At 40.9% G+C, this 22,147-nt stretch overlaps 1 protein-coding gene across 6 annotated transcripts in view; it reads left to right on the plus strand.

Annotated features, from left to right (window-relative positions):
• Nucleotides 1-22,147, plus strand: part of MICU1 (mitochondrial calcium uptake 1) — a 195,528-nt gene that overhangs the window by 164,680 nt on the left and 8,701 nt on the right. For all 6 annotated transcript variants that reach the window (XM_039255575.1, XM_039255569.1, XM_039255571.1 and 3 more), the window contains one exon: nucleotides 6,143-6,251. In XM_039255575.1, coding sequence (XP_039111506.1) covers nucleotides 6,143-6,251 — 109 coding nt within the window. The remainder of the gene's footprint in view (nucleotides 1-6,142; nucleotides 6,252-22,147) is intronic.

Below are 22,147 nucleotides of genomic sequence, written 5' to 3' on the forward strand. Positions count from 1 at the left end.
GTCAGCATGAGATATCTGGTGTAGACAGCCGACTCCTGAGGAAGCCAAATTTCCTTACCCCTCTTTCTACTGCAACTGCATTTTATTTGGTTAACAATTTTATTGAGGTAGCATTTATATACCATAAAATTCACCTGTTTCAAGTGAACAATTCAGTGACTTTTAGTGAATTTACAAAGTTATGCAGTCTTCACTGCAATCCAATTTTAGAATATTTTCATCACCCCGAAAAGATCTCTTCTGCTAGCTTGCAGGTAGTCCCCGTTTCTACCCTCACCTCAGACAGCCATACACCTTTTTTTCTGTCTCTACAGATTTGTCTCTTCCGGATATTGACATAAATGCATTCATAACATAATATAGTCCTTTGTGTCTGGCCTCTGTTACTTCTCGTCATATTGTGAGGTTTATCCCTACATACTGTTGCTTGTATTCATTGCTGTGTTTTATTGCTGAATACGGTAACTAGTATTCCATTGTATAGATGCACCACATTTTGTCTACCCATTCATTGTTGAACATTTGAATTGTTTCCAGTTCCAATTGTTTCGGCCATTGTAAATAAATGTAATAAATAAAGACCTTGTGTACAGGTCTTTATGTGGACCTATCTTCATTCCTCTTAAGAACATTACTAGGAGTAGAATGGCTGGGTTGTATGGAAAAATTGAGTTTAACAAAAGCACTGAACTGTTTTCCAAAGTAGATGTACAGTGTTACATTTCTAGTTTCTCTACATTTTTACCAACACTTGTTATTGTTATTTGGTTACAGTCATTTTAATAGGTAGGCAGTGGTTTCTCATTGTGGTTTGATTTGCATTTCCCTAATGATTGATGAGCTTATTAGCCATCCATATCTCTTACCTGGTAAAATGTCTATTCAAATACTTTTTAAAATTGTGTTATTTTCTCATTATAGACTTGTAAGTGTTCTTTAAATTGTTCTGGATACAAATCCTTTATCAGATATATGATTTTTAAACATTTTCTCCCAGTCTATGATTCGTCTGTTTTTTCAGTATTTTGAAGTACAAAAGTTTTTAAGTTTGATGAAGTCTAACTGATCAGTTTTCTTTTATAGGTTTTAATTTTGCTGTCATATCTTTTAAGTGTATTTATTTATTTTGAAACAGATAGAACATGAGCAGGAGAGGGGCAGAGAGAGAGGAGAGAGAATCCCAAGCAGGCTCCACGCTGTCAGCATGGAGCCCAACATGGGGCTTGATCCCACAAACTGTAAGATCACGACCTGAGCAGAAATCAAGAGTCGGGTGCGTGGGGTGCCTGGGTGGCTCAGTTGGTTAAGCGTCCCACTTCACCTCAGGTCATGATCTCACAGTTCATAGGTTTGAGCCCTTCGTGGGGCTCTGTGCTGAGAGCTAGCTCAGAGCCTGGAGCCTGTTTCGGATTCTGTGTCTCCCTCTCTCTCTGATCCTCCCCTGCTCTCTCTCTCTCTCTCTCTCTCACTCTCTCAGAAATAAATTAAAAACATTTTAAAAAAATTAAATTCACTTTTGAAATATCTATTTAAATTTTAGTTAATATATAGTGTAATATTGGTTTCAGGAGAATTCAGTGATTCATCACTTATATACAACACCCAGTGCTCATCACAATAAGTGCCCTCCTTAATACCCATCACCCATCTCCCATTCCCCTCCCTCCCTCAACCCTCAGTTTGTCCTCTATCATTAAGAGTCTCTTGTGGTTTGTTTCCCTCTCTTCTCTTTTCCCCCCTTCCCATAGGTCCATCTGTTTTGTTTCTTAAATTCCACATGTGAGTGAAATCATAATGGTATTTGTCTTTCTTTGATTGGCTTATTTCATTTAGCATAATATATTCCAGCTCCATCCACATTGTTACAAATGGCAAGATTTCATTCTTTTTGATAAATTCACTTTTTAATAAACATAAAGAAGTGTTTCTACTCTCCACAAAGTATATTAACCTTATCGTCTTTTTTTCAGTCATCTAGAATGCAGGTTTTTTTGTTTTATTTTCATTTATTTTGAGAGAGAGAGCAGAGGAGGGGGTAGAGAGAGAGGGAGAGAGAGAGAATCCCAAGCAGGCTCCACATCGTCAGTGCAGAGCCTGATGCGGGGCTCAGACCCATGAACCATGAGATTATGACCTGTGCCAAAACCAAGAGTTGGATGCTCAATCAACTGAGCCACCCAGGCGCCCCTAGAGCCTAGTTTTATATAAGTCCATCTTTCCCAAGGTAGATAGTTGAACAATTGGACACAGAATAAAATAATTCCTCCTTCTTCCACTTCCCCATAGTGTGTCAAAAAATTCCCTGTGGGGCACTGGGTGGCTCAGTCGGTTAAGCGTCTGACTTCGGCTCAGGTCATGATCTCACGGTTCGTGGATTCGAGCCCTGTGTCGGGCTCTGTGCTGACAGCCAGGTCAGAGCCTGGAGCCTGTTTCAGATTCTGTGTCTCCCTCTCTCTCTGACCCTCCCCTGCTCACACTGTGTCTCTCTCTCTCTCTCAGAAATAAATAAAATATTAAAAAAAAAATTCCCTGTGATGCCATGCCTAAGAGAAGGTTATTTCCTTCTGCCTACTATTCTGCAGGTTAGGTCACCTGCCAGTGGCTTGTACACAGCTATTGCCTTACAGTCTGAACAGCTCAGCTTGCAGAAAGCACATCCTTTCACTTTCCATCCATGAACCTCATGTTAGAGTCTTATTCTAACTTTGTTGCTAGAAAACCCTTTGGATTTTTTATTGAAGTAGTTATGAAGAAATAAGGATTTTGTGACTGACATCATCTTTTCTTTAAGAATCCTATCTAAATTGTAGGCGCTGTAAAATCAAGGCCCATGTCCAAAGCCATTTTATTGCCCTCACTGTTCCTGGCAACGTGCTGAGTTGTTAGTAAGTGCTCAATATAGATTTTTATTGTATCTATATAATAAAGGGTAAAATGTTACATATTTCAATTTAATAATGGCATAATGTGATATGTATCCCACTGTTTTGCTAAATCATCAAATGAATAGCCATTCAATTCAGACTTTCTCACTGTCTGTCCTCAAATAATTCTCAGCATGAGTACTCTGGCCTCGACCTATTGTATTTGATGTTTCATGATAAATAAACAAACATTAGAGTTTGTTTTTGTCAGAGTGGGTAGCATTTCCTGTACCATGCCCTTTGTTTTAGGAATTTTATGTTAACCATTTTTAGGTATACAGTTCAGTGGCATTAAGTACATTTGTACTGGGGCACCTAGGTGGCTCGGTCAGTTAAGCGTCTGACTTAGGCTCAGGTCTCATGGTTTGTTAGTTCAAGCCCCACGTCAGGCTCTCTGCTGTCAGCACAAAGCTTGTGCCAGATCCTCTGTCCCCCTTTCTCTGCCCCTCTCTCTCCCTCTAAAATAAGTAAACCTTAAAAAAAAATCTTAAAAAAAAAAAGTACATTCATACTGTTGTACAACCATCACTACTATCTATCTTCCCAAACTGAAACTCTGTACCCATCAAACAACAATTCCTGGGGCCCCTGGCTGGCTCAGTCAATAGAGCATGCAACTCTTTTTTTTTTTTTTTTTCCCACAGAGAGGAGAAAGTGGGGGAGGGGCATAAGAGACTCCCAAGCACACTCTGCACTGTCAGCACAGAGCCCCATGCAGGGCTCTAATTCACAAACCATGAGATCATGACCTGACTTGAAATCAAGAGTTGGACGCTTAACCAACTGAGCCACCTGGCCACCCTGGAGCACCTAACTCTTGATCTCAGGGTCATGAGTTCAAGCCCCATGTTGCGCATAGAGATTTTTTTTTTTAAAAAAAGAAATTCCCATTTCTGTTTCTATAAGCTTAATAATTTAGGTACCTTATATAAGTGAATCATATGGTATTTGACCTTTTGTGACTGGCTTATTTCACTTGGAATAATGTCTTCAAGTTTCATCCATATTGTAGCTATGTCAGAATTTCCTTCCTTTTTTAAGGGTAAATAATATTCCATTTTGTTTACACATTCATCTATCAGTGGACACTTAGGTGTTTCCCACCAACACATGACTTCTGATGGAGGAGCGGAGAAGACGGTATTAGTGTCTCCATCCAACAGCAGGTGATATTGCAGGTGTACTTCTGGTCCAGTAGAATTCTCCTCTGTAAGATTGATTCTAGCCTAGTATTTACATTAGATAGCATACCGAGGCATTCGTATAAGGAATAAGCCCTATCTCTGGATGCTCTAAGTCAAAGCCAAAAGAACAGCCTCAAATAAGGGAAAAATTACTTCCGGTTCACTGCCAAACATTTTGCAACTTGGTACATAGTAGGTACTCCACATATGTGGGAATGCATGCTTAAATTCAGATGTACCACTATACATAAATTGCCAGAAACTAGAAACAGCCCAAATAGAATGGATAAAAAAATTGTGGTATATTCATACAACAGAATACTAACGGCAATAAAAGTGAGTTAACTACAGAATATAAAAACATAGACAAATCTAAACGAGAGAAGCCACGTATAATAGAATGCATACTGTGTGATTCCATTTATGAAGTTCAAAACAAGCTTAATTAAACTGTTTCTGTTTGAGGATGCAAAACCAGATAGTAATGCTGTTTAGAAAAAAGAAAGAAATGAATCCCCTAAAAGCCAGAATAGTAATTAACACTGGGAAAAGAAGCTTATGACTGAGAAACAGACATGGTGAGGGGAGAGAGAAAGGCTTCCACAATGCTGATAATAGTCTCTTCCTTGACCTAAGTGGAGGTTCTGTGGGTGTTCATTTTATAACAGTTTGTTGTACTCTTTTGTTTTGTTCAGCTTTCTATATGGTCATCATATTCCACAATAAAAAGCTTTTTAACTTCTGTTCTTGGGAAATTATATAGAATTGCATTTTAGTTCTTAGTTTGATTGATAAAACAAGAAAGATACCATAGACCTGAGTTCAGAGAATACCGGGAAAGAACTATATATTGTCTATACTAAAGTTTCCTTATTACTGACTTCCCCATGTGGATTTCTGGGCCCTCTATTTTGGGGAAATGAAAATTGGAAGGGAGCAGCACTGAGTAGAAGCCAGTCAACACAGCAGTCCCTTTAAGGATCTGATGCTTCATTAAAAGGCATTCATCTCAGTGTCTCCCCAGTGTTACCCACTTCTTAGAAACTGTATTCATTTCCATCACAGCTGTGTGAGAAGTGGGAAATAGGCCAAGAGGGCAAATCCTCCCCCCTGTAAGGAGACCGCCTTGGTCCTAGTTATACAACTACTCTCTGTTGAGCCATCAAAGAAAGTTCCATGAGAAATCAGCAAATCTTTGAGCAAGTTTTGAAAAGAACTTCATCTGATTAAAGTTAAGTGGTAAATTGCTTCAGATAGTAGCTTTTAGATTAACAGTTTCCCAGTTGCTTGGGTTCTGCTAAATTCTGAAACTGTTCCTCTGCACAGCACTGACTTTGGTGATTTTTTAATTGGCTTAAGCCTCAAAAAGCTTAGCTGGCCTAAGGGTAGATTATTAAAATGGAAGTCCTGATTCTAGTCCAACTTGTTAAGATGTATAACATGTAACAGATCAAGGGGCAAGAGTTCATTTAGGAAGTGTCATAATAGAGATTGTGACTAATTGGAGGGCACAGTTAGAAATATTTTTAGTAAAGATATACAGCCATCACTGTAAACAGCTTCATGTCAGATTTTATATGGAATGGGAAAGCAATTAGCCTGCTTGCTTTTCTCAGGGTAAAATTCTAGACTTGGGTTCCCTATACAGATTTGGCATTCCTTGACTAATTTATTCAGCTTCTGTTCTAGACATAGCATACTTTTTTTAAATTTATGTATTGAGAGAGAGAGAGGGAGGGAGGGAGGGAGGATATGCACACAAGTGAGGGAGAGGAGCAAGGGGAGAGGGAGAGAGAATCTTAAACAGACTCGGTGCTCAGCATGGAGCCTGACATGGGGCTTGATCTCAAAACTGTGAGATCATGACCTGAGCCAAAATCAAGAGTCAGATGCTTAACCAACTGAGCCACCCAGGCACCTGAGACATAGCATAAATTTCTGATTTATTGATATGAATAACCACCTAGTTCTCTGTATTTTGTGCTGCTTTCTGTTACAGGTTCCTGCCTTATCTTGCTGTCTCTCTTTTTTCAGGGTCTGACATTTCAGGAAGTGGAGAACTTCTTTACTTTCCTAAAGAATATCAATGATGTGGACACTGCATTAAGCTTTTACCATATGGCTGGGGCATCTCTTGATAAAGGTAATGAAACCCAAAAGTTTTTTATTGAAGGCATAAACACTGAATCTGTATTCTGTCAGGTGACTAGCACTCCCTAGCAGTAATCTGTGAGTTTTTCTTGACATTGTTTTTCATTTGTTTTGTTGCCATTGCGTGAGCCTTGCATTTCACCCTGAGAGACCAAGCTCAGCAAATGTATTTTCTTGTGCTAAAGGCCATAGTCAAGGCAAATGTCCATCTTTAGAAACTTTGGAATTTCTCTCATTGGAGCCAGAGTCATGACATACATAAAGTAAAGCTAAAGTCAGCACGCATCTCATTCTTTGGTGGGAAGCAAAAGTTTGGTTTATTTCTTGTGTTAACTTGGGTTTTTTGCTTTGTGAAGATAAAATTGTGGCTCAAAACAGCACCCCCCTGTTGGCTTACCTCCTAGACAGTTCCAGTTAGTACAGGAAATGTGAGAGAGGAGGGAAAGTGAAAACACTATTTTTCCCCAACATTTTATTACGAAAAACTTCAAACACTAGGGTTCCTGGGTGACTCAGTCGGTTAAACGTCCAACTTTGGTTCAGGTCATGATCTCACATTTTGTGATTTCGAACCCCACATCGGGCTCTGTGCTGACAACTCAGAGCCTGGGGCCTCCTTCAGATTCTTGTCTTCCTCTCCCTGTGCCCCTCCCCCATTTGCACTTTGTCTCCGTGTCTCTCTCTCTCTCTCTCTCTCTCTCAAAAATAAATAAATATCAAAATTGATTGAAACTTGTCTTATGGTCCAGATATTGTCAGTTTTTTGAAGAATATTTCAATACATTTGGAAAAAGTATATTCTGCACTTCTGAATATAGTGTTGTAAAAATGTCAGGTCAAGGTGGTGGATGGTGTTCAGATCTTTTATGTTCTCACTGACTGACTTTTTTGTCTAGTTGCTCTGTCGGTTAGTGAGAGAAGGATGTTAAGATCGCCACATATTGTGCTTGCTTCCTCAGCACATACACTAAAATTGGACCAATACAGAGAAGATAAGCATGGCCACATTTATCACTTACTCATATTTGCCACTGTGAGTGCTTTTCATTTATTCCTGAATAACTAAATTTTTATCTGATACCACTTCTTATGAGTATGAAGAACTTCTTTAGTCATTCCTTGTGGGCCAGATCTGCTAGCAGTGAATTCTCTTAGTTTTTGGTTGATCTGACAGTGTCTTTATTTCATTGTTGGGTACTAGAATTTCTAAGTTTTAAACCTCTCCAAAGCACTGACTGAGGTTGTATAAACACAGTCTTGCTTACTCAGCACTCCGGTGAATTCCTTAAGATTTTCTAATATAAGACGATGTCATCTGCAAATGGAGATTATTTTATTTCTTCCTTTCCAAGCTGGATGCCTTTTACTTAATTTTCTTAATCCACAGCGCTTTTTTTTAATGTTTATTTTAGTTTTTGAGAGAGAAACAGGGCATGAGCTGGGGAGGAGCAAAGAGAGAGGGAGACACAGAATCCAAGGCAGGCTCCAGGCTCTGAGCTGTGAGCACAGAGCCCAAAGCGGGGCTCGAACTCACAGGCTGTGAGATCATCACCTGAGATGAAGTTGGATACTTAACCGACTGAGCCACCCATGCACCCCTTAATCCACAGCTTTTTTGAAGAACAGTTGCTTGTTTGCTTTTTTGCTTATTTAAAATAATCCTTCTGACCTTTGTAGAATCCCTTTAAAAAAATTAATGCTATCACAGAGGGTATGTATGTATATGTAATATCACAGGGTTATTTCTCCAGAATAGCTTTGGTTCTATTGCTCTATTTCACAAAATGGATTTGACAGCATCTGACTATCTAAAGATATAAGACTTAAAGTTATCATTTATTGTAAAATTAAAATTAATAAGTTCCTCTTTATATTTGCATACATTTTTGAACAGCTCAGCTAAAGACAGTAGAATTGCTTTAAAGAACAATTATCTAGGATGAATCACTGTCTGTGTCAAAATTATAGGGTATATAAAGTAGAATGATTCAGGATAGTGGTGGCAAGGGAAAGTGCAACCTAGTGGTTAAAAAATAAAATAGGCAGTGTTTCTTTCAAATGACTCCAGGCCATTTCCTGGGATGTTCAGTCTCCATATAATCCATAGCTCATTATCCGTGCTATTTAACAGAGGCAGTGTTACAAATTATACAGTCATATCTGACATCCGAATATATGTTTGGCTTTGAGATGTATGATATTTAGCATTTGTTTTGACTTCTTGGTTTGTTTTAGCTGTGTAACTTTGAATCCCTGAGTATAAAACGATAAGATATCTAGGGGAAACTGGCCTAGATTCATACTAAGTAGCAGGGAGAAGACAAGTGTATTCATTTCCTAGGCCTGCAATAATGGATTACCACAAACATGGTGATTTAAAAAATAGCAGTTTATTCTCACACAGTTCTGAAGGCCACAAATCCAAAGTCAAGATGTTGGCAGAGCCAGGCTCCCTCTGAAGTTTCTAGAGGAGAGTCCTTCCTTGCCTCTTCTAGTTTATTGCAGCTCTGGTTACTCCTTGGCTCGTGGCTACTTGTCTTCACATGGCCTTCCCCTCCTTCTCCCTACATGTCATTCTTCTGTATATCTCTTGAAAGGGCACTTGCCATTGGATTTAGGGTCCACTTGGGTGATCCTTAGCCCAGATCTCATCTCAAGATCTTTAATTTAATTACATCTATGCAGACCGTTCTTCCAAACATAGTCACCTTCACAAGTTCTAGGGGGTAAGATTTGGACATATCTTTTAGGGGGTCACCATTCAACCCACTGTAACAACCAAGAACTAAGTATCACCCATGTGTAGTCCACAAAGTAAGGACAAAATGGTGGGGTGGGGGACAGTGAATTTAAATTACTTTGAGAATATTTGTATTGTCTGTTTGAAACGTTAAATTTTTTTAGAAACCTAATTATGCTGTTTACCTGGGTAACTTCTATTTAGCTTTCAAGTCTCAAATCAAATGTCACTTCCTCAGAGAGGCCTTCCCTAACTACTCAATATAAATTATAAAAACTAACTATATTGTCTGTAGTTCTTATAATTTAAAAAAAAAGAGGTATTAGCCTAAAATCTTCTGCCTTTACTATTGTCATCAATTCCTATCCATAAGTTATGGACAAGGGTTTTAATTTTCACAAATATGGCTAATCAGGCAGAGCAGAGACCACTAACTATAATATTTTTATATGTTAGTCACTCAATAAATACTTACTGAATTATTAACCACCTATCCAAGAGCTCAAAAAAACTGCATTATCCTTGATTTCTTGCTCTGTCTCCCCCACATTCATTTCTTCACTAAATCCTTGGCTCTCTGCTCCCAAAACATATCCTGCATCTGACTCCATTTCTGCATCTCCCCTGCTAAAGCCCTAGTCTGTCTACCCAGGCTGACACGTCCCATATGTCATGGCCCTTGTATACTCTCTGAGTTCATCAAATACCACTTTCTTCCCAGTTCACTCCACTCCACATTGTTCTTTGTTTATTTTCCAAATATACCAAGTTTGTTCCCACCTGAAGACCTTTGTTCTGGCCGTTCCTTCACCTCAAGGGCTCTTTCCCATGATCTCTGTGTATTTAGGCCCCTGTGATTCAGTTCTCCTATAACTCACTTCCTCAGAAAGACCTTCCCATTCTAAAGTAACTCCATCAGCCTGTGTCATAGTAATTGTCAGTACCTGATATTTTCTCATGTGTTTATGTGGTTATTATCTGCTCCTTAGCATGCTTATATGTCTTCTTAGCATGCTTATATGTCTTCTTCATATCATAGGTTATATTCCCTATGCCTAGGATAATACCTGGGATATAGTAGACATTTTGCAAATATTTGACCAATAAATAAGTGAATAAACGTATTGATGGATGTGAATAAGACATAGGATCTCAAGCCAATAAACCCTCACCTTTCACAACAGACCCAGAGAACAAACTCATCCTATTAATTCATTGTGTTCTTCTGTAACCCCTGTCTTTTAGACTTGGCATATTTTTCACCTTCTTGCGTGCTTAAAAGGGTGATATCAGTTGTGATAATCGTTCATGTGCCAGCATGTGCATGGAAAGACTAGTGTGTGTTCAGTCACCCTGCCAGATGTGCAGCCTCTCCTTGTACTTTGCCCTTTGCTTTCAAACCTTCCTAATCCTGACAGTCCTCCTAGTGATGTCTTCATTCATTTGAGCTCTACCTGAATTCTCCCTCTGCAGAACCACGGGATTCTACTGCTAAGACAAAACTTGGAAGGGTGGGCGGGGGGTGGGGTGGGGTGGAAGTGTCGTGTTCTAAAGTCATACTGTCTGGGTTTTAAGCTCAACTCCATCATTTGCTAGCTGAGTTGCTCTGGGCATTTTCTAAATTTAGTCTCTATGTTTTTAAAATCAGGATAATGATACCTACCTCATAGATTATTACACTTGTACCTATCACGCAGTGACTGTTTAATCAACGTCAGCTGCTTTCATCCTGAAGTTGATGATGTAAGCGGAGTTAGTGTGATTCGTCCATTTGTTCAGCCAGCAGCACGGATACTGTGCTGGGTCTGACCCTTGAGAAGCTCACAGTTTCGTAGGAGAGAGCAATAAGTATACAAGCTTTTCCAGTTTGGTGTGATAAGTGATGTTAGACATCAGATTAAAAGTGGCTACTTTTAATCTTTCCCCACCATACTAGGGGTGGGGAAAGAGCGGGGCAGGGGTAGACAGGATACTTTGGTCTGCCTATGGCTCGTAGTCTCAGCTGCCTTCATTTTTCCCCAAAAGGTTAGGACCTTCAGAAACTGGCACCTTTTAGAGGCCTTGGCACAGTCTCTTCCTTGGCTATTTTAGAGCTTGCAACCCTGTCTTTAGACATAATTTAGCACAGAATTTCCCAAACAGCATTGTGAAGAACACTATTTACTGCAATATGTTAATGGTTCTGTGGGTTTAAAAAAAAAAAAAAGTTCCATGGTTCCAATAAGTTTGGAAAATGCAGAATTTCTTCCTGCAGCACTACTCCTGCCAACTTTTTAATATACTAGTGTGCATTATTAATCTCCAGGAGAGCCACATAGTTCCCAAACTTGATTTGCTCCAAAGTGTCTTTTAACAACTTACAGAGCTAATGCTCTTCAGAACAGTTTGAGAGCCCAGGCAGGCAGCAACTACAGATTTACAACATGACAGCATGATCCAGCCCCTCCGGAGTAAAAATAACAAGTTTCATTGAGGCTCGTTCTTTAATTCTGCATGGCCCATGTGAGAATAACACCTCCCAGGCAAGTGTGAAATGTCCTTGGTGAATTCTGACCATTTGAAGAAAGAGCCTTTCTCCATGAAATAGTGTGTGTTTCCACTATAGGTCATCTCTTGTTTAGCACTGAAGCACATACTGGGCATAAAATTAGATCTATAACCTCTCAAGTGCTGTCTGAATGATTTACCCACTCTGCTGAAGAAGGTAATGGAAAACTGAACATGACTTCTTCCCTGATGGCATCCTCTGATGGAAAAGTTAGAAATTGAGTTGGAGCTCTAGAATGAGCTATGGTTTGTAAAGCTTCAAATATTCTTACTTTTGGTGTGCCTGGCTAGCTCAGTTGGTGGAGCGTGTGACTCTTGACCTCAGGGTGGAGAGTTCAAGCCCCGTGTTGGGAATGAAGCCTACTTTAATAAAAAAAAAAAAAAGAACATTCTTACTTTTGCCAAGAGAATAAAAGGTTTCCAGGTATGGTGAAGCCCCATTTTAGAGCACCTCAGGATATTATAGAGTACAGTTGTGTCCCCTGTGCACTTTGAACTATAACTATAATACAGGAAAATAATCACACAAATATAGTTCATGGCCTTTAGTACTCATGCCCCAGCACAGGCCTACTTAGATTGAAAATCATAATTTATGACATGTTTGTCCTTAGTTTTTTTTATTTATGTTTTTAAGTTTATTTTTATTTATTTTGAGAGAGAGAGAGAGAGAGCAAGCCAGGGAAGGGCAAAGGGAGGGAGATCAAGCCCCAAGTAGGCTCTGCACTGTCAGCACAGAGCCTGAGGCGGGGCTTGAACTCACAAACCGTGAGATCATGACCTGAGCCAAAGTCCGGAGTCAGACACTTAACCAACTGAGCCACCCAGGCACCCCCTTAATTTTTTTAAAATTTATTTTTCTTGGGGCGCCTGGGTGGCTCAGTCGGTTAAGCCTTTGACTTTGATTCGACTCAGGTCATGATCTCACGGTCCGTGGGTTCGAGCCCCACATTGGGCTCTGTGTTGACAGCTAGCTCAGAGCCTGGAGACTGCTTCGGATTCTGTGTCTCCCTCTCTCTGACGCTCCCCTGCTTACGCTGCCTCTCTCTCTCTCTCAGAAATAAATAAAATATTTAAAAATAAATAAATAAAATTTATTTTTCTTTTTTGAGAAAGAGTGTGTGAGGAATGGAGGGGCAGAGAGAGGGAGACAGAGGATGCCAAGTAAGCTTTCGCTGAGAGGAGTGAGCCCAAAGCAGGGCTCGAACCCACAAACCATAAGATCATGACTTGAGCCACAGTCGGACTCTTAACCTACTGAACCACCCAGGTGCCCTGATCTTAATTTTTTACAGTCATTTTATGCATACATTTTACCTTATTGTCTGACAAGCCAAGAGAATAACTTTAGCCTGTGGCATAACTCCTACAGGACTCTCTTTGCAACCCCAGGTATTTTTTTGAAGTATTAGTCATACCAAATGATCTCAGTTACCTTTTTCTCTGAAGTGACCTAGATGGCATAGCTGACCTTTAAGAATCTTTGTGGCTTTGATATTCTTTGAGTCTGTTATTTTGAGTGAGTAAAGGAGTTTTAGTCTTTTGATGTTTAAGTCCCTACTGGGTTGTTGGGAAGTTAGAAATTAGTAACGGAGTAAATTCTAACACACAACAAACTCCTGTATTCTGGACAATTATCTTCAGCAGATAAGCTGCCACCCTCTCCTGAGCCCTAAGAATCCCGTAGCATTGTCATTGTGAGGACTACAGGCCATCACACATCTGGAACACTAACAACAACTATCATTCATTGCAATTTCTGTCTGCCGGCCATAACTCTAAGTGCTTTTGGACATTATCTCTTTTAATCCTTAAGACCTAAAAGGTAGCTGGTATCATCCCCCATTTTGTGGATAAGGAAATAGAAAATAAAACGACTTGTTCATCACTACCTAACTAAGCAGGTAGAGCCAGGATTCAAGCTCAGGCCGCTCTAATCCCAAAGTCTGCATATCCCTTCCACACCATCATGGAGTCTCTCCATACTTCCCAAAATGCTGCTGGAATTTGAAAATCTTTGCTGAAACACAACCCTGATGGCAATGAAGTTTCACCATTTTGAACCATCCTTTTCAGTAGCTTAGGAAAGACAGGATCTAGGCTGTTTATTTCCAGTTGCCTTTGGCTAAGAGTAGAGCAAAGTCCTTTTGGTAAACTATAGTATTTGGAATTAGTGCCTTTCTCTGGAATAGAAAATATGACATGATATTTTCCCCCTACAGTTGTCTTTTCTGTTCAGAACCAGGCTCTGCAGACATACTCTGACATCCGTAGTGTGTCCTTACAGTGACATAGACTCTTAAGAGTTGTTGTCCAATCTAGCTTCTTATTGCACATAGGAATGTCTGCATAGGCACATCTGTGTTCTTCACCTTTCTAACCATACTACTCTTCTTGAAGAAACCAATCCACAGAAGCCTAAAGTCACTTAAATAAGGTCACGTAACAAGAAAAGTTGGTATCCCTTTGAAGGATACCACAGAACAGGAAAACACGTGTGTGTATACTAAACTGGCTGGTACTCCACATTGAAAATAGGATATACAGCTGTGGACCTCTCAAATTCTGATATCCACCCCTACTCATTGGTGTGGCAATGCTTTGTCACACTTTTAGATACTGTCCTCACATCTAGCATTTATTGAGAGTTAAGTATATTCTTGAAATTTGGAAGTATAAATTTTGATTTTAAACTCAAACGTGAGTTTGAGTCCCTGCTCCTCACTAGCTTTGTGGCCTTGAACTTAAGTTCTCAAACCCTCAGTTTCCTGATCTGTAGAATGGTGATAATAGAATATCGCTTCAGGGTTATTGTGACAGTTAGAGACAATATTGTATAATGTACAAGATTGAAAGTACATCCATACCCAGATGGCTATTCTGGTTTTCAGCCCCTAGATATTGTCTTTCCTCCGCCTGTTTGTCTTATAAGGAGCTTATAGACTGGAAACAATCTATCCTAATATAGGAACTGAGCAAAAAGTTATTAAACAAAAAATAAAAAGAGGGAGCCTCGGTGGCTCAGTCAGTTAAGTGTCTGACTCTTAATTTTGGCGCAGGTAATGATCTCACAGTTCATGAGTTGGAGCCTCACATTGGGCTCTGCACTGACAGCACAGAGCCTGCTTGGGATTCTCTCTCTCTCTGCCCCTCCCTTGCGTGTATGCACACATGCTCTCTCTCTCTCCTTCTCTCTGTCTCAAAATAAGTAAACTTTAAAAAATTAAAAAATAAATCTACTCTAAAAAGATAAAAAATAAAATGATTACCCTAGGAACTCCTGGGGCTCACTTTTGTTTTCTTAGGAAGTAGTTAGTATCTACTGCTTTTTTTGAGTCACTTTTGAGATTCATATCAGTTTAGAAGTTATAGGTCATTAGCTTCTCCAGAGATTCATCATTCATCCCAGAATTCTTGAGATCATTGCTTTCAGCAGGCATTAATCTTACTTAAGTTCGCTGTTCCTAGGAATATCTAATCCCTGTTAACATCTCTACTGTCCTTAGCGTTCAAGGGGGGAGTTTTCACTAGACCATAAACTCTTAAGGACATGAACTGTGTTTTCCACATCTTTGTGTCCTACTCTGATCCTAGAACAATTCTTTATGTATAGTAGATGTTCACTTAATGTTGAATAAACAAGTGAATTAATTCGAGACATGGTCAGATCCCAGGATGATGAAATGCTCTATTAAAAGCCTAGTGTGACGGGGAGAGTGATAGAAAACTATGTCACCTTCCTATGTCATTCCTTTTCTTGACCCTGCTGGCAAGTCACAACTTCTTTGACCCTCAGGTTAGAGTGATAGTAAGTATCTTCAAAGGTTCTTCCAGATTTGAAACTCTTGGGCTCTAATTAAATCAGCTTTTTACTGAATGTGGTAATATTTTAATGGACATGTTATAGCCTAAAGTTACATCCAAATTTGTGTGAAAATGAACTAACATAATTATCAGATACATTGGAAATCAGAGCAGTGATGTTGAGTTCCCAAAGGCAGGATGGCAGTTTTAATTTATTTTTTTGTTAAGAAATTTAAAACTTAATTAGACATGCTCCAGTGTATCTAAAGATCTAATTTGTGGAACTTGGTTTAGTAGTTGCAGAAGAGTGACAGTTCTGTGAAATGTCCCTAAAATGAGCGCAGCTGTATATGAAGTATGATTCATACAGGAACCTCAGTAGGAACCTCAGAAGGACATTCCCAACCATAAATACCTTCTCCACTTCGCTTTCTTGCTGCGTAGCCAATTAATACAAATTTAGTAGCTTAAAACAACACCTCTTCGTGACCTCAGTTTCTGTAAGTCAGAGTCTGGGCACAGCACAGCTGGCTTCTCCACTCGGATCCTAACAGGATGTCAAGTGTAACAGGTGTCAGAAGGGCTACGTTCTCATCTGCCGGTCAGGGCCCTCTTCCACACTCTTTTACCTTCTTGGCAGAATTCCGTTCCTTTCAGTTATAGGACTTTTCCTTGCTGGCTGCCAGCCAGGGATCACTCTCAGGGGGCTGCTGTAGTTCTTTGCCCCGTGACCCCCCTCACAACCTGGCAGCTCACTTCTTCACAGCCAGCATCTCTTTCCCCAGTGTGCTGAGTTGCATTCTTTTATTATATAATTGTAATCTTGGGAGTGACTATCCCTCTTCCATAGAAAGTAAGCTAATCCTCACAAGTGGTATCCCATTATATGGGAGTGGAGACAGATCCAGCTCCCATTCAAGGAGAGGAGATTACAGAGGGTATATATACTGTAGGAATGTTGGGGACTATCTCAGAATTCTGTCCACCACACCAGCCATAATTCCAGAAATTCACACACCTTTACATTTATTCTCTGAAGACTTCTGAAGATCTGGACATTTTAACTGATTTAAGCCGCGCTATCTAAAAAATAACATAGCAGCCATAAAAGTTAAGCATGAGAAGGGGTCTTGGAAATCATATAAACTCTTCCTTTTGGGGCACCTGGGTGGCTCAGTCAGTTAAGCATCTGGCTCTTGGTTTCAGCCCAGGTTACAATCTAATGGTTCAGTTCATGAGTTCAAGACCCTCTTGCAGAGCACTCTCTCTGTGTCTCTCAAAATAAATAAACTTTTTAAAAGTATACAAATAAATCCTTCCTTTATTGTTTTTAACCTCTTCATTTACACATGAAGGAAATGGCTTGCTCAGATCAGATCACAGCTAGTTTGATACAAAACTGAGAGCAGAGATTCGAGTTCACGGACTTTCATACCTTTATTCTCCTTGGTACAAGGCACCCGCTCTGGAAGAACTTAGAAAAATTTTAGGAGACTCAATGCTTACATGTGAAAGCAGAAATAGGGAAAAGTTCACAGCAAAAACGTATGAGAGAACATCCTCCAGGCAGGCGGAGCATAAAAGCTGTCATAAAGATGTGTGGGGAACAGGTTATGTGGGAAAAAAGCTCCTATTTTATAAATTCTCTTAAAGTTTGTGGGAGGCAAGCCCTGCGCTTCAGCTCATCATTGCATTTTGTGAAAAACATTTATATGTGAAGAGGAGTGTTGGCCAGGATTCCATTCATTTAAGACAAAGTCATCAGTGTTTAAAATTATTCATGATGAAGGCAAGGAAACGCCAGTTCTGAAAGAAATATTTGCTTGATGAGGCAGTTTCTCTGCAGAGACCTCGTTTATCTTCCCAAATTTAAAGTCACTTAGCAATTCTAAAGATTGATTCTGACTTAACTACATTACTTTGACTATATTGTGATTTGGTGCATTGTAGAAGTTCCCCAGGGAGGAAGAGCGCTGCTTTTGGGGATTCATGATTACCAGTGGGGGAGAGAGGAGGGTGGGGGTAGGATAAACTGCCTCAAATCCACATAAATAAATTAGACAAAATTCCATCCCACTGAGAAAAGAATCAGAAAGGAATTCCACCAACTGAGGAAGTATAGAGACTAGTATTTATTGCAAGCCCTGCTTTTTGGGAGACTTTAAGATTTGCTGCCCTTAGAAGCCTCTGAAGCTTTGGTGAGGCACTTGTAAAGGTGGAGAGTATTTCACCTTTTATATAATTTCAGCAAGCCAAATTTAAAAAATAATTTTTTTAATGTTTATCTTTGAGAGAGAGACACACACGGAGGGTGAAAGGGGGAGGGGCAGAGAGAAAGGGAGACGCAGAATCCGAAGCAGGCTCCAGGCTCTGAGCTGTCAGCACAGAGACCAACTTGGGACTCAAACTCACGGCCTATGAGGTCATGACCTGAGCTGAAGTTGAACGCATAACTGACTGAGCCACTCAGATGCTCCTCCGTAGACCAGATTTTAAATATATCAGTTGCTTTGTCTTTAGCTATCAGAGATTCAGACTCTGCTGAAGCTGACGTCTATAGACCACCAAGAAAGTAACTTTGTAAGGGGAAGGGGGAAAAAAGTGCTTCCTCCTCAAGATTGAGGTTAGGATAAATTAGGCACTGGTTAAATGAATGATGTATCCCGTCGGTGGAGTACTGTGCAGCTGTTAAAAAGGAACTGTGTCTGTACTGGTATGGAATTCTTCCTAAGATATGTTGTTAAACGAGAAAAGGAAAAGCATATATTTAGTATACTACCATTTGGGGGGGAAGAAATGAAAAATGAATATTTGATTTTTTATCCATATTTCTGGGAAAACTAAAGATATTGGTTGTGTCTGGACAGCTAGGTGACTGAGGAATAAGGCTGGGAAGGATACTTCAGGCCTCTTGTACCATTTGAATTTTCAAATAGGTGAATGCATTACCTAATGAAAAGTGACTTTGTCAAATAGAAAGAATGAAAATTTAAAGAGTCAAAAAGGCAAAAGCAAGTGAATATGGGAAATTGATCTGCAGATAAGAGCTGGCTTTGTTATTCAGGTTTCCTTGCAAACAGCCTTGACTGGCCCTCTGTAAAATCTGTCACCACCCTCTACACTTTCTGTTCTAGCTCCCTAGTCAGGCGTTAGCATCCTTTCCTGCTTTCAGTACTTTATTCAGACCGACTCCTCCACCCCGCACCCCACAGCACCCACTACCACACGTGCACAAGTCTGGAGAGTCGTCCCTTTAATCCTTTAGAATTAAAAATGTACCTCCTCCCAAATACACACTGCTCCACTGTAATCCGTGTGTCTACTAATATGTCTGATATTTCTTCTCTGCACTTCTCAATCTTAATAATGATATATATGGTCTCCTCTACCAAACTGGGTGTGTCAACTGAAATCACTGCCTAATGGTGCCGGTAGAAATGCTTGCCTTTTGTGGACAAAATATGATGAGTATTTTTGACGAAGCCAGATCTAATAATGGGTGATGGCAATAAACCTTACTGTAAAGCAGTTTGCACTAGATTAAGCACGTAAGCCCACTGAAGCAGTCATCTGGGCTGATGCTCTGCAGTTCAGGAAAGCTGGCTGCAGGTTTTCTCTGTGGTATGTGCTCGTATTCAGGGGCCAAGACCACCAGCAGCACCTCTGGCAAGTGGGCAGCCTGAGCACACAGAGAGGGTCAGCCTGCCTGCAGCTTCAGAGCACCACACATGACAGGGAACTGTTACCATTGTCATTATTAGTGTGCCACATTTAAACTGCTGGTTCCCTTGAATGCTGTCCTTCCCGCCTCCCCTGCCCCCCAGAATCAGTTGAAATGTGTATGTTGTATTAGCCAAAGTATCTTGGAAGAAGATACAAAAGAAAGGACAACTGTCTTTAAGGGAAAATCCTTCCCCCTATCGCCACCCCCACCCCGACCCCCTAAAGCCACCTAGGGATGGACTTAAGAAACTAAGGCATCTGTGTCATCAGCCTTGCCAGGGCTGAAGCAGAAATGTCTCCCCTCACTTCACCTTGGCCATCACAAGCCAGCTTTTCATTTTCTCTGCTGCAGTCCAGGAAGGCAGGAAGAATCACATGGCCACACAGCTAGAGACTGTCAGCCCAACTTGGCGTATCACCTTTCCAAACACCTTTGCAATTAGGAAGAGACAGGCAGCTCCTACCTAACTGGGTCACACGCTTCATAGCTGTATCTGTGCATTAGGGGCGACCGTGGGGAAGAGCTCCCAGGGCCTCCTCTGTTGCACATTTTTCATTGGGTTGCAGTTTAAGAAACCTTTTAAGTTGTCCCTGAAATCATCAGTGTAAGTTCCAAGGGAATGCTAATGTCTTCCAACATATAGGGCAATCAGATCTGCGATCGAACTATAATGCTGACTCCTCACAACCTCCAGCCATTCAGTTATTCATCCCCGCCCACTCGTACTGAGTATTCTCCATTTTGGCTTTTCTTTCATCTGAGCTGTGTCTGTTGGTTAGGGTGACACGTTTATGGGGGAACTGGTATTGTCCATATAAGGGTTCAAGTAGACCCCGTGTGTATAGGGAAAATATCAGCAGGCTGAAAGTCAAAAGACCTAGATTCTAGGCCTAGTCCTGCTACCAGCTAGCTGTGTGACCCTGGGCAGGTTTTTCACTTCTCTAGATTTCACACTTTCTTGGAGGCCTCTTCCAGTTCTAAGATTCTCTGGTTCCAAGTGGGTATCTAGGCTCTTATCCCTCCAGAACTCTCCCTTCTTCTGTGTGACTGTTGTGGTAAACAATTTTATGTAATGTAGCTTCTGACGTTATAGTCACACAGACTCTGCCTATGTTCTTTCTACTGTTGAACTGTCCAGTTATGGACCATGCCAGAGAGTAAACTGGGCACCTGGCACAACTCGGATTCTGCCTGAATTTTCCAAAAGGCCAAAGGGTACCCCATTTTTGAGAGCCAGTTGAGCCCACTTCTGCCCTATCCCAGTCTAGTAGAAATCACCCAAACTCGAGTCCATCTGTTGTTCAGGCAACCGGACCACATTTGTTCCACATTTGGAAATCTAGACCATCTCCAGGGCGAGTTCGTGCTCCATGTAGACATCTTTCAGATTAGAAAGGAGAATCCCAGCCATCAGTCAATTAGCATCATCAAACAGAGAGACCCAGATTCCAGTACCAACACCTGGTCTACACGGGGAGGTCAGACCTAGGCCGGCCGTGGGGATGGGGAGGTGTTCTGCTTGCTGTGATTTAATTATGACATCCTGATTCAGGGATGTGGAAGCAAATATGAATGAGCCAACACTCAGGACCAGCTGTCAAGCACATGGCTTGTAATCTGCTGTCACCCTGCTTGTCCCAAGAGCTTGCAGTTTGACAGCTCACCAGTTGGTCAGATATTTGTTTCCTCCACTGCTCTGATTCACACCCTGGGGACCTGAGGGTCCTGCACGGGGAAAGGGCACCCCAGCTAGGCTGTTTGCTGGCCACTAGCATCCCAGTGGTTTGAGTTACAATGACTCAGCAGCCCTGGTATTCCCGCTCTGGTACCAATGGTGTCAGAGCCCTGTCCAAGTGAGATGGAATGTAATCTCTAACTGCTCCATCAAGAGACGGCATTTGTAATGAGGCATTCCTGCTGGTGGCCCCCAGAGGCTCCTATTCTACAACCACTTAGTACCGCTTTAATGAGCGTTTCACTAAAAATTGTCAAGAGTTCTCACTGACATCCTTGGATATTATTGTAGTTAATGGTTCATTTAGAGGAAAAGGCCTGTCTTCATGGGGAGAAGGATGGGCACTTGGAATATCAAGAGGAATCAACATTAGGCACTCTGCCCAGAGAGAATGGAGGGAACTGGGAAAGAGGAAAAGAGGCTAGTCATCAGCGATGATGGGAAGGTGGGATTGACGTGAAATGCAAGAAAAGGAATGGTTAGTAAACAAGCATTCCTGTGTATCTAATACTAGACAGGTTTTGATCTGTTTCTTAGAACGTATTTGTTTCTCAGAATGTACTGCAAAGGGTAATTCTCAGGTACAGTTTGAGAGCATCCAGTTTCTTCTGATCTGTTTTCACTGAGCAATCTTCTGAGGTGAATTGAGTTTCCTTCTTAGATTTTCCAACTGAGAAGCGTAATAAACAGCTGTTATCATTTTAGTTCTCTTAACAGTTACTATTCTCGTGGTAAATTGGCCTGCTGATTTCTGTTCCTTCCCTGGACAGTTTAGTTCGCGGGAACCAATTCTTCCTGGATCAGCAGGGGAAAACAAGTGTCTAGACCCACGAGGAGGACTTGTTTTGTTGTTGTTTTTTTTAATTTTCAAGATTACCTTTTTTTTTTTTTTACAAATAGTTTATTGTCCAGTTAGTTTCCACATAACACCCAGTGCTCATCCCCACAAGTGCCCTCCTCCATGCCCATCCCCCCTCCCCCCCACATCCATCAGTCCTCAGTTTTTGTCAGCATTCAAGAGTCTCTCATGGTTTGCCTCTCTCTTTCCCCCACCATTTCCCCCCTTCTTCTCCCCCTTGTTCCTCCGTTGAGTTCCTCCTAATCCTCCTATACGTGCAAACATGTGGTATTTGTCCTTCTCTGCCTGACTTATTTCGCTCAGCATAACACCCTCAAGGTCCATCCATGTTGCTACACATGGCCAGATTTCATTGTTTCTCATTGCCATGTAGTGTTCCATCGTATAGATAAACCACATCTTCTCGATCCATTCGTCCATTGATGGACACTTAGGCTCTTTCCATGTTTTAGCTATTGTGGAGAGTGCTGCTATGAACA

The sequence above is a fragment of the Hyaena hyaena genome, unplaced genomic scaffold, assembly GCF_003009895.1.
Source record: "Hyaena hyaena isolate Hyena2069 unplaced genomic scaffold, ASM300989v1 scaffold_531, whole genome shotgun sequence".
NCBI lineage: Eukaryota > Metazoa > Chordata > Mammalia > Carnivora > Hyaenidae > Hyaena > Hyaena hyaena.